The sequence below is a fragment of the Anthonomus grandis genome, chromosome 15, assembly GCF_022605725.1.
Source record: "Anthonomus grandis grandis chromosome 15, icAntGran1.3, whole genome shotgun sequence".
NCBI classification, from domain to species: Eukaryota; Metazoa; Arthropoda; class Insecta; order Coleoptera; family Curculionidae; genus Anthonomus; species Anthonomus grandis.
The window spans coordinates 9997962-10012065 of NC_065560.1; the positions used below are offsets into that span (position 1 = coordinate 9997962).

The following is a 14104-nucleotide window of genomic DNA, read 5'->3' on the forward strand; positions in this document are numbered from 1 at the left end:
ATTTGCGAGAAACCTATTTAAAATACGTTTTTCTGATGAAAAAGTTTGCTTTTTCTGCACCTCGTAACCTTCATTACCTTTACACTTCAAAGCAGGTAGACAAATATCTGACAGTGACACAAAAAAATTACTCAAAATCTCAAAAATATATTTTCAAAAATCAACAATAAAACAAATAAAACCTTTCAAATAAATTGTTCAAAGTGACCTCCAAATTGAGCCAAACAAAAGCCCAGACAGTTGTAGAAATGTCTTTTAACATTTAGGAGCTGTCGGGGACTAATGGTACGCGAAGCCTCGATAATTCTATTACGAAGTTCTTCGATATTGTTGGGTCTGCCTCTAACAATATCAAACACTTTCGATGATAGATAGTCCCAATAAAAGTTATCTAAAGGCGAAAGATAGGGGCTTCGCGCCGGCCATTTAGATGGCCCAAAACGTCCAATCCAGCGTCCTGGGAACGTGGCATTCAAAAACTTGGTAACAGTCGCTGCACTATGAGCGGGAGCTCCATCATGTTGAAAAATTTTCCTGCCATTTTGAACAGCGTTTCCTAATGCGGGAATGACCTGCACCTGAAGTAATTCTAAATATTTTGCAGTATTCAGGCTACCCTCTATGAAAAATGGTCCAATTATTCGATCTCCAAGCATTCCTGCCCACACGTTAAGTTTCTGTCTTGTTTGGGTATGCGTTTCCTGGATTTTCTCGCTCCCATATTCGAGTATTTTGTTTGTTGACTGTACCATTTGTAAAATACTTTCATCTGAAAATAGTATTTTGTTTGTAATTGTGGGGTCGTTATTAATTCGTTCCATCCACTGTTCACAAAACTGCATTCTAAGAAAATAATCATTAGGCAAGAGTTCTTAAACATTTCTAACATTAAAAGATTTGTATTTTTCATTTCTGATTGCCTTATAGCAACTACTCCTTCTTTTTCCGGTAACTTCAGCAAACTGAGTAAGACTATTTGTTGGATTTTCTTCAACGGCCAAGCATACCTCCATTTTAAATTCTTCGTCTACTACAGTTTCGGTTCTTTTTCATTTTAAGTGAGATCTGGCGATGCATCCAATCGTAATAAATTTTTCATGAAACCGTTGTACAGTTGATCTAGACGGGACGAGACGGTTAGGATAAGGCACAGTAAAATTATCTACCACTTCTTACGCCGACATTCCTCTAATGTAGTTTGAAACCATCTCAATACGTTCCTCCGTAGTGTAAATCGACATTTTAAAGAGTTTTTGAAGAATTTCAATGGAGCAATTTAAAAATTATTTTATATGTCACTGTCAGATATTTGTCTACCTGCTTTGAAGTGAAAAGGTAATGAAGGTTTTGAGGGGCAGAAAAAGCAAACTTTTTCATCAGAAAAACGTATTTTAAATAGGTTTCTTGCAATTTTTTTTGCAAAATAATGGGATTTTTTAAAGTCTGTTAACTTAAACTTCACTTGTTCCAAGTTTCAATCCTATCGATTAAATAGAACAGGTTGTAACATGGGGTTGAAAATATTATACGTAAAACCCTATGACCCGAGATAAAAAAAATGCACTGTATATACAGGGTGAGTAATTATAAGCAAACAAAAATTTAAACTGCTTCGGAGGCTAAACTATAATTTGAATGAAACAAGTGGTTCGACCGAAAAGCTTAGTTTTATGTGAGAAATGACATTTGGAGCTTTTTTAAAAAAAAATTTAACGAGTTTTGGCATTTTTAGTTTTTTTATAATTTTACGCTAAATGGTACTTATTTCGGGAAAAAAAACCGTGAAAAAAAAAGCATCATTATTTTTCATGCGAATTAAATTAGCTTTCATTCAGAAAAACAAAAAATTACGCAAATAATTGGCACACAATTCATTAAAAAATTATCGGATTTATACACGGTTGGAATTAATTAATTTTGAAAATTATGGATTTTTTAGCCATAAGAAACAAATTTGATCATGTAAGACACAATATACACACAACACGATAGGAAAGAACTAGAGGTAAGACGGCAGCAAATAACAACAATGATAGAAGAAACAGCGACAGAAACTATTGGAAAAAACGCCCAAAAAGAAAATGGTTAATAGAGCATACGAGTAAGCCTTAGAAATAAAAACTAAAAAATGACTGACAATGCTAAGAAACCTCACAATTGACAGATATAAGATGATTGCTTAAAGCTAAAAAGAGGACTGTAGCATCATATATGGAAATTAGGCATATAGATAAATGTAATAAATAATAAATAATGTAAATAATAATAATAATATAATAAATGTAATAAGTAATAAATAAAATATAGATATGAATCAAGTACGATTTGAAGAGTTACTAAGTATTAAGAGTGAGACAGAGGAGGAAAACATTACCTTCCATTCAGCAGATCTAAGAAGACCAACACTTCAAAAAGTTAGGAATGCGATAACATCTCTCAAAGAACACAAAGCGCCGGGCAACGATGGTATAATTAGAGGACAGGTATAAAAGGAAGGAAGCGTTTTACACCAATATGAGTGGAATACAAGCGCCATTATTCCTATACATAAAAAAGAAAGCAAGCAATAATTTGATAATAGAAGTATATCGCTTATTAGTTAACATACAAAATCCTAACATTTATAATCATGAGGAAGCTCTTGACTCCTTTTGCGAAAGATGTTATCGGCGACTACCAATCAGCGGATTTCATGTTGGAAGGTGGATCAAATATTTTCAATCAAATAAATATTAGAAAAGAACTGGGATTGAACTTGGGAAGTTGTCTAATTCAATACATAAGGATCATAAGACAATACCATATGAAGTCGCATTATTGCGGCTTTAAATCAAACAAACAAATTATTTTTGGCAGAAACTATCGATTGTGTGTAAATTTAATATGATGATTGGTTGATTAGAATATTGATCTGTTTTGCAGCCGTGATTGTGTCAGTTAGTTTAATTTAAAAACCACTCAAGAGTATGGATGTATATATGCATTTTTTAACTTAACTTTAAAAACTATAGCTCATTAAACAAATTAATGCTCCAGACTGAATTAACAGTAACACAAGCACTCTTTACAAACTTATTAGAACCTCAAAATTGTAACATTTGTGCATCCATAATAAACTATATTAGTAACAAAACCTTAATCCAGTAACAGGTCCTGTTCATGTGACAAGTGATTCCCGCCTGGCAGATATGATTACATGTACGACTGTAAAATCCTGAGGGACCGGGCCAATTAAGTAGGGAGGGGTGATAAAACAGGACGTGAGAAAGCTAGAGCTTTATTAGGAAGTTTTGGCTTTATTAGTTCGTTTTTTTGTTACATGGTAAAAGTTTATGTGTTCAGGGGGTTTTTGATCCGGCTAGTATTCTAAAAAATGTAAAAACGATATATTTTTTCCTATAGGAGATTTGGATTAGTTAATTTCAAGAAATTGTGTTAATTATCTTTAATAAAATCTATATTAAAAAGCCTATAATTTTCTTATATCAATGTCTACAAAGAATAGCGAGATATTATAATTTTCTATAATTTTTTGTAATAACAGAAAAAAACTTATTTAACATAATAACTACAAAACAGGTTATTAAAGCGGAAGTATATTAAAAACATAAACAAATCTTTGCATATTTACATATCTAAGCACTTAATTTTAATTTTATAGTATTTGATATTAACAACTGCATACATTAATTACTCGCTATACTACTACTAGATTCCTTAAAATTTTGATTAAATTTTACATATTTCGGGATATTCATACACACACCAAAATGGTCTAAAGGAAAAAAATATTAAAAGACAATTAAATACGAATTTCAAAAATATTGAAATTAACTACATGTCAATTAATTTTAAAAACACTGCTGAATAGTAATTTATTAGAAACTCATCGTAGTATATCGGAAATTAATAATGTATGACAATGTAAAGAAGTAAAATATCGAAAATCCGAAATGCCAAACTTTAAAAGAAAGTTAATAGAAAAGAAAAGGGCATTGTTAATGACTACCCCTGTTGTTAATAAGAGCTTGACATCTTCCTCTTACAAAATTGGTAAATAGTTCTATTCCTGAAAGAATATTTCTATCTTCTAATAAAAGAGCTATAGGTGGGATAACTGATAAAAGGGGAAATCTAGAGGTACCTATAGAGCAGAACTATAGATCAATATTTATATTTCTAATAATATCTTAAGTCATTGAAAAGTGTTTACCAAATCAGCTCATCATATTTTTGAAATTGAAAATCATTTCTCAGTGCCAATTTGGCTCTAGAAGGAAATGAAACTCGGTTATGGGAATATTGGTACTCTCTAGTATCCAGGATGCTTATACCAGCTTTGAATATAGCTCAGTCGGGTCATGTGACTTAAGCAAGGTATTTGATTGCATGAATTACGACTTTGTCCTAAAAAAACTAAGATACTGTAATATTTAAAAGCATTTTATTATTCTGTCCTGTTAGATTTAAGAAACCTTTAAAGAAAATTCTGGCATCTTATTTGAGAGTCCGAGTCCGGTGCGTCAGAGCGGGTGGTGTGCTATTTGCAACTAGTGTGTTAAACATTGCCCCCCTAAGGGTCGGTGCTTGATCCACTGTTATTTCTAATTTATATCAATGAACTACCTGTAGTATATCCAGGGAGTAAATACACTCTGTTTGCTAATGACACAACAATCATGGTTCGTGAGAGGTCATTGGATTTTTTTTTGGTGAGATCTTGGTTAGCTTGAAAGATTTTTAGCTAACAGGCTATAGTTGTGTTAAATACAACGAAGGCAGACAGGATAGTTTTCAATAGAAGCTCAAATACAAATACTTTACTGAAATTTCTGGATATGGAGCTGGATCCAGTACTCATGTGGAATCAACACATTGATGGTCTGGTTGGTTGACTCGCAAGAAATATTTACCTATTGCGCACCTTAAGAACTTGCATTTAACAGAGTGCACTTTGCACAACCTATTTTGCAGTGTACTCGCATGTTTTATGCGGTCCTGGCGGGGTAACAATGTAACATGTTCCTCAACCATTTCGCATCTTTGGTCTACAAAGGAGAGCTTAGCGTTTCATGACAGGGCTGAACTATATAGGCAAGACTATAGGGAAGCATTTGGTTCAGGGAAAATTTTGATATTTCCATTATTATTTACCTATAAGGGCTTGCTATATATGAAAACAAATTGTGCGAGCATTGAGTCTCACCAAGATGTGCATTCCGATCCTACAAGGCACAGGTGGAATGCTGTAGTTCCTTAAAACAGATTAAAGATATGCCAAGCAGCTAGTAGGTACTGGGCGATTAGTTTGTGGAACAAACTCCCAGTCCAAACAAAATATTTTCTTATTGTAAAATTTAGAGATGAAATAAGGGATCTGCTGCGTGCTCATACATTTTATTCCTTTAATGAATTTTTAAATAATAGATTTTAATATTATATCTCTGTACATTTTTCTAGTTAAATATGAATGTTATTTTACTATGCCAAATTTAAATCTGTATTTTATTTTATAAATTTATTTAATTCTTTACAGTGTGGACCTTAGATAACAAGTAATTATATTGTCTGCAAGAATAAGTTTTTGTGTTAGGAGGCACTTTTTACTCTTATTTGTAGCATTAATAACATGATTAAGGAATTAATAAATAAATAAATAAATTAATAAATAAATAATCTGTATGATATGCTTCTAATTAAATCTTCAATGTCGTCTTACGTAATCTGTAGCAATTACTGCTACATACAGCTCAGCAACTTTTGTCTAGAACACTATTCCTTGAATTAAAACACACTTTTTTAAAATATCTCAATATTGCTCGATAGGATTTGAGTCAGGGAATTTCGTAGGCCAAATCAGTACCCGAATTTTTGATATAAATAAAAATAATTTAATATAATGAATGTGAGACGATATGATCAAATAAATCTCAAAGTATTGTCCAACAAATTATTTCGTCGTAATTTTCTGTGCAAACACTGTTTGTAATACAAAAATAAGCTTAAATCGTAATAAAAAAGTATAGAATCTATTAATCACAAAAGAGCGTACAATTGCATCCAAAAAAATCCAGGATTAAATACAAGTTTGTAGATATACCGAGCGACAGTTTGTGAGAAATAACGGCCATTTCTTCAAAATTCTCTAGGCGCCCTGGATAAGTAAGTTTAGAGAAAATAAATTACCATTATTCTTTGGAATTCCTATGCTTGAAAACTCGTTACCTGCATATACTCTAGTATTTTTATGCAAGATTCAGCTGTTTAATAGGAAAGCTGATTAATAAAATATAGTGATGTAGCATTTTTATTGTTTGTTTCAACGAAGTATAATCAACTTCATTTTTTCAAATGAGCACCTTTTTTTTCATTTCTTCATTTTGCGTAAAACTCTATGAATGTTTCATGCATCATATCGTATACCTAAAGTCAAAAGTTATCGAAAAAAACATGATTCACGTAACAAATAAAAAAAAGAACAAAAATTAAATTGGGAAAGGTTTCATCCAAAAATATACGCACAGTGGGAGCATAGTGCGAAGAAGCACTATGTTGTTGGAACTTGCTATGTTTTTACAACATGCGACGGTGCATAAATACAAACTTTTCACTAAATTCTCTATCATGTGAATGAACAGTGAGTGTTAAAATCTGATCTCAAAAATCTAGTTCGAAAATCTATCGAACCTCCATCCCAAACTGCCAAAGTTTCACCTTGGTACCTGTCAACGTCTCAAATGGTTTAAAACTGAGATACTTTACTAGGTGTCCATCAAACCCTTAGCCTTCTTAAATCAGGATGTATCAAACCTTGATTTATGATAATAAATAAAATTAGTAAAAATAGTTTATGCTTATTGATACTCTTGTCAATTTTTCTGTTCAACTCTTGATGTTCTTCAACCTAATCTCCTGGTGCAATTTTTACATTTAATGTTTTCACATAACTTATTCATTATTGTTTGAGCAGTGACATTAAGGCTACAAACATTTTAAAGCTCACTACTTAGCTGATTGCCAGTAATATTAGGATTTTGTAAAACAACGTAAGTAAACCTCATAATAATCATATATAATTTTTATTTAAATCTTTGCAATAACATCCTTTAGTGATCTTGATAGAATTTACAGCTTTTGCGATGTCGTAGATACTCATAACACCCTATATCATACCAGCAGCTCATAACTGTGTTTCACGATCAAGATGTTTTCTTTGCATATCGACTATGTTGTACCCACAACTAAAACATTACCAGCAAGAATATAAACTATTTATTTGATATAAATAAAAATAACTTAATATGATAAATGTGAGACGGTATGATCAAAGAAATCTCAAACTAATGTCCAACTCATTTTTTCGTCGTAATTCTCTAGGCAAACACTGTGTGTAATACAAAAATAAGCTAAAGTCCTAATAAAAAGTATAGAATCAAAATCTCAGAAGAGTGTACAATGCATCCAATGCGGCCATTTCTCCAAATTTCTCTAGGCGCCCTGGATAAGTTCAGAGTAAATTAATTACCAATATTCTTTGGAATTCCCATACTTGAAAACTCGTTACCGGCATATACTCTAGTATTTTTTTTTGTTTCAGGTGAGAAACCTCACAAATGCACCGTATGCGGAAAAGCCTTCAGCCAATCCAGCAACCTAATAACACATTCCAGGAAACACACAGGATTCAAACCGTTCGCCTGCGATCTTTGCGGCCGAGCCTTCCAACGTAAAGTAGACCTCAGACGTCACAAGGAAACTCAGCATACCGAACTAAGACCGATAGTCACATAATGCCAAACTGCCGGAAGTGCCACGCCCGTGGTGACGCAGGCGCGCCTTCCGGTAGCTACTGACAGGCCTTCTGTCGGCGAAGGCGTTAAGGGACTATTTGGACAACCGTTTGTAGGACAAAGGGAGAATATGAGATTCCCTGGGATGTGCTGGACAAATTAAAGCGTTTTAAACTATGGAAGTAGCTAATTTTAATCAACATTAAACGTTGTATCTGTGATTTTAGATGCCATATTTAAGTATGGTTTTTTTAGACCTCTTGTATATACTGTGAATATTTACCAAAAAATATGACTAGATAAAACCAAAGATTTAGTCTTGCTGTTGTAGTTAACTGTGTCATTTGCCAAAGCACTCTCTTTATGTAATTTTATTTTGTAAAAAACAACTCTTCTCTCTATTGTAATATAATGTAGCATAAAATAACATAGATAGCACAAATATAATTTTAAATACAATCTGTGCAATTATCGATATGTGCAATATATATAACGATTTTTCTCTGTACCGTGAAGTAAAAAAAAACATATCACAGAACTTCATTTCTAAAATGTAAAATAGTATTTTTCAAAATATGTTCTGCAAATACTTGGCTCTTAATTAATTATTATAATATTTCTTGCAAATATACATTGTATTAGTAAATTATAATTTTTATTGTTGTTTTTCTTTGCCTATAACTCCTTGAGATTTATGAACAGTTTTCAATAAAAGGTAAGTAAGTAAGTACACATAATGATAACGAATCGTCCTTTTCTTACGCTATATTTTCTGTACTCCAGATGTTGGCACAAAAAGCTATAAGTATACACTTTTATACTGACATCATAATCTAAATCAAAATACTGAAATCCCTATTGGAAAGCTAATTGTTCAAAAAGAGACCAAATTATATTGAAAATTAAACTGCAATTTAGCCAGTTAGTATATTATAGCCACTCCACTTCAAAAATGGACTTCTACTTACAAACTGCAATATAATTAATTCCATAATATTTACGAATTCATTTTCCAAGTCTATGTACATAAAATCTATTTGTTGATGCAGATTCAATCAGATATTATGTTTTAAGAGACAAGTTATCATGTAACTTATTGTTAACCTATATCTAAGAAATCCGGTTAATAGAAATACTACTGTTCATTTTGTCTTAGCTGATATAAATAATAATTAACTTAAATATTTTGGTGGGGGTTGAAGTTAACTGCTATTGATCGACAGTTTTGGATATCGATTTGTTTCCTTTCTTAATTATTAGTTGTAACTTGTGAAAATAATCAGTAAAAACTGATTATACCAATGCGGGGCCCTATGATGAGAGCCCTGCGTATGGTGGACATATGGTGCCTCTCGGGGGGTCTCAGGATTAACCCCAAAAAGCAGAGCTCCTACTATTCACGAGACGTAACTTTGGCACGCCTCCTGTTATATCTCTAGGTGGCGTGCAGCTGCATTACTCCAGGACAGTTCGATTTCTGGGAATCAAGTTAGATCCCAAACTCTCCTGGTACGATCATGCAGACACCAGAATGAAGAAGGCCACCTGCGCGCTATGGGCCTGCAGGTGGGCTTTCGGAAATACCTGAGGTCTGTCTCCTTAGATCCTCCACTGGATCTACTCGCGCATTGTGATACCTCTTTTACATACGGGGCTATCTTTGGTGGCCATGTACGGAGAAAGCGAAAATTCGTGCTCAACTGGACAGAGTCCAACGCCTTGCATGTCTCAGCATAACGGGTTCCATGCGGACGGCGCCAAATAGAGCGCTTGAGACTCTATTGAGCCTTCCGCCTCTGGACCTCGTTGTGCAATTTGAGGCAATGAGGACTGCATACAGGCTATACGTCCTCGGCGAACTACGTGCTGGCGAGACCGGTCACAAATTTGGTCACGGGCCATACAGGAATGTCCTCTCCTTCTGATGGGCAGTGACTGCATGGCTGCATGGTCTTTTAACCAGTCACTGGCACTTAAGAAGCCATCTCCATACTATCGGTATTGCGGACAACCCGGAATGCCGATATTGTCCTTATTTACTTAGTTATATTTACTCATATTACTTACTTAGTTTTTTGAGGAACACTAAAACTAACTGGATAGCACCAGACCTTAGCTCTTATAAGTGAATTTTTATCTACCCTTATATCCTACAGCATCAGGAATAAGATTTGCACTATTGAGAGTTACTTAGTCTTTTATTTCACTTACAATGGTACTTGTAGAAATAAATGGTCATGTAATAGTAATAAAACATTTTCAAATATGTAACAAATTAAAAAAAGAACAAAAATTAATTTAATCGTTTAAGCTGTATCTTCTTATTGCACATTTTCAATCATTTCCCGAGTGACGACGTGCACTTTTATGCGAATCCTCTCTTTCAAGTCGTCTAGATTATTTGGCCTATTAACAAATACCTTCGACTTGAGGTTTTCCCATAAAAAAAGTCTATTGTTGTGAAGTCAGGCAACCAAGCAGACCATTAGATGAGTCCTCTTCTTTCTATCCATCGATTGGGAAAGGTTTCATCCAAAAATATATGCACAGTAGGAGCATAGTGCGGGGAAGCACTATGTTGCTGGAAAATTGGTTTTTTGTCCAAATAATCTGAGTCCAATGGATTAGGAAATTGCTAGTAATGCGAATAAAAAAAGAAAAATGGCAAGCAAAAGATGATTTTTGGTTCGACTGGAAGTTTTCAAAGTAAAATAGATACAACGCCAGTAATTTGACAAACAATTAAAAAAAAAGATGACTTCAATATATTGGGCCTTGAATACAGGTAAAACGGTGGTTTCATAAATTTTTTTCGGATGTCCGAAGGTAAATTTTGTATATTTATTACAAAAAATAGAGCGACAAATTGTTAAACAAGACACCAATTATAGACATGTTATTCCCAAAATGGAGCGGTTTGCTATAACCTTACGATTTTTATCAACTGGAGATTCATGCCACTCACTAATGTATCTTTTCAAAATTTCAAAACAGGCAATTTCCAAAATTGTTGTGCAAGTGTGCGATACCTTTATTGATGTCTTAAAAGACTATATTAAGGTAAGTAATAGATGTTTATTATGATTTATGAGATTCATATAAATATTTAATAATTATGGTTACTTTCTAAATAAAATTTTAACAACCATAAAGAATAAATAAGCACAACAGTAGTAAAGAAGAGTTCAAACTAAAATAAACCTCAATATTTAAACACTAAATGAAAATAGTCCTGGAGTTTGCAGTTGGGTGAAGACGCGATCTGCAACTTTATCTTCATTAGTAGTATATATTTGTCGTGGAAACTAAAAACTATCAATAGTTCAGAGAAGTTACCGTATCTGGAAATTGCTTAGCAGAAAAACATACTTTGCAAAAAGTAACCCAGGAAAATCTTGAGGAGATTATGAAACTAGTTAAAACAGCAACAAGTTTAGGCTTATGCTGACTTGCTCCGGCATGAATAAAGAAACTAACGTAAACTGTGAACAATATTAGTAGTAATATAGAATTAGATACGATTATTTTGTGACATGCTAACATCTATTCACTAAAACTAAGTAAAAGTCGTAAATTATTTCTTCGATATCGAGTATACGGACCAAAATTGCGTCTCACTAGAAAATCTGTATTGAAAGATTTTTCGGACATATGAGTGTGCCTGAAAATGGTACAGGATACCCCTTAATCCCCATCTGTCAAAACTGAGAATGGATGGCCCTTTCCATGTGGAAAAATTCACACGGACGCAATAGGCTTATGCAGAAGGGAGATTTGAACCACATGGATGCAAGGTTTTATTTTTTCCCTCTTGTCAAAGGCATTTTTCGCCTAACGGATATATTTACGAAAAATTCTCTCTTTAATAAAAAACGTTAAAAACTATAGACGACCTTTTTATGTTTCAGGTTTTATAGTAGTCCTGAAAAAACTGTGAAATTCTAAATTAAATTGCTAAATTTCTCTTAAAGCTGCTAAAAATGAACTAATTAAAGCACTTAGCGGAGTAATCGCTCCGGATTACAACTTCTTAATTTCGTAGCGCCCGTCTTCCGTCGAGAGATAAGGATTCGCCTGATCGAATTATGTAAAACGGCAGCTTTGTCATGTCGACGAGGTAATTCTATACTCCCCCGGAGCTGGTCCGGAAGCTCCGGTTTCCCCGGGTTTCCGGTGATACGCTGAAAGCTCCGAAATCAGGGAACGGCGAAGAAAGGAAATTGGATCGGAAGGCCGTACTTGTTTTGGGATTGTGGATAGGATATCTGGGGAATCCTACTTTTATACATAAACGAGTCGTTTTTATTAAAAGCTTTTAATATCTAATGCATTTAATATATGTGAGAGTTTTTTATTTTATTGTAGCGTTTTTACCATTTGTTAATGTGTAAATTAAAACACTCGATGGATAAAAATAGTCAACTGATTTATCATACACATACACACTACTAGAAACATTTATTTACACTATATTTATTTACGAATAATTATTTCGATTTAAAAGTAGCGCCAATATTCCGACTTAAACTGACCTCCTAGCGGCAAAGGCTTCGTATATATTAGCTATGGTTCCGGAAGATTCAGTAACCTTCCACGTGTCTCCAGAGATGTCGCGGAGTATGGTTAAGATCGTTATAAAAATTTAAGGCGTTGTTGTTGTTCTAAAGAGATTAATTTCTTATTTAATTTGAAAAACTTAATTTAATTGAAAACGGCTAGAAACCAATTATTAAGATACAAAAGTGTTAAAGTAGAGAAACGCTAAATTGCAGATTTGCTAAAAAGAGAATTAACAAGTATTCAAGAGAAGAACATTAGGGTAGAGAGTTAAGAAAATTGGAGATAATGTTTTATCAATAACCATAGGCTTGGTCAATCTTGAGGCTTATTGAAGAATGCCGTCTAGACGAGGTTAGAATTCAAATTTGTGACACTAAGAAGTATATATAGTCCCTGCTAGAATCATATGGTTTATACATCAAACATTATACATTAAATGGTTTTAAAAAGCATGTGAAATTAATGCTCCTGCAGACTCAACTATAGGCTGCAGGCTCGCAACTAACTAATATTTAAATACATTTTTGTTTTACTCTTGTCTTTGGATTTTCTTTGTCTTTTTAACAATAAAGGTGCACGCATTCGCTTTTTGACCTAAAATACATACAATTAAACATTATCAAAAATTGTCTAAACCGTCTATCATCCGCCTCCCTCTAGCCTCAGGCTTATAATTAATTATTATAGAAAAATTGTATTATATATACAAATGTATTAAAATATTAATTACTTATATTGATTCTTAGCACACACTCGTGCAAATCTGTTGTTATTCTTTTGTGATATTTAATTTAGTTTGATGATTTTTTTGTACTTTTTTTTATTTTATTTAGTTTCCTTATTAATTAACTTTAAGTTGACGGGTTTGTCCCACTCTTGGTTTCTTTTGTCAGTAGCAAAAGAGTATCGGTTGTTGAAAATCGCAGGACAGACCTTTTGTCCGGGAGAAGATGTAATTTAAAATATTAAATATATTATCTTTATTTTGTTTCTAGGGATGATTTTCTATGACTCTTTATGGCAAATGAATGACTTTTGATTTGATTTGATTGATAATATATGTTAAAAGAGCTACAACTAATTCAAATTGATGGTTTCATGGTAGCAAAACTTAAAATTTCTAAAACCGTAGCTGCAACTAATTTTAACCATAAGAATAATAGGTTTTAACTATATACTGATTAAACAAAATTTACTTCATTGTTCCAACTTATATACCTAGGGTGCGGCAACATAGCTTCCTTTTGTAAAACAATTGCTTGAAACATTATTATTTTATAAAAAAAATTTAGTAAAATGTAGTACATATTTAAAGTTTTCTTTTACACAGTTTTGAAAATCATATGTGGTAGGTGACGCACTCCCCTTTCCATGCATCAAATAAGGCGATTTCTAACGTTTGTCATAACCCTTGACAGAATAGCAGCGGGTATGTCGGCAATTTTTGCCAATTTTAGCCTTTAGTGCTTGTAAGGCCCTTAAACTGTTCGCAACAACAGTTCGTAAACATACTCGCGGGATTTATTTATTTTATTTTAATTACACCACTCCACAGAACAAATTCCAATTATTGAGTGGGGGAAAAAATACAATATTATACAAATTACAATCCAAAACTAGAGAAAAAAAAAGAATACATTATTAATAGCAATAGTTTGATAAAAAATAATTTTGTTTATGTCTACTATCTAGGAAAAGCGTACTCTTTTAATTTCGGACAAACTGCAGTCGAATATGTCACATTGATCTTGAAC

The 14104-nt window shown here is 33.0% G+C and overlaps 1 protein-coding gene across 2 annotated transcripts in view; it reads left to right on the forward strand.

Annotated features, from left to right (window-relative positions):
- The window catches only part of LOC126744840 (zinc finger protein Gfi-1b), a 189296-nt gene that overhangs the window by 101051 nt on the left and 74141 nt on the right, over positions 1-14104 (forward strand). Inside the window, exon 6 of one of the 2 annotated variants that reach the window (XM_050452398.1) lies at positions 7598-8442. The exons of the other annotated variant lie outside the window; for it this stretch is intronic. Coding sequence (XP_050308355.1) covers positions 7598-7791 — 194 coding nt within the window. The 3' untranslated portion in view covers positions 7792-8442. Of the gene's footprint in view, positions 1-7597; positions 8443-14104 lie in introns of those variants that run through there. 2 annotated transcript variants of the gene reach the window in all.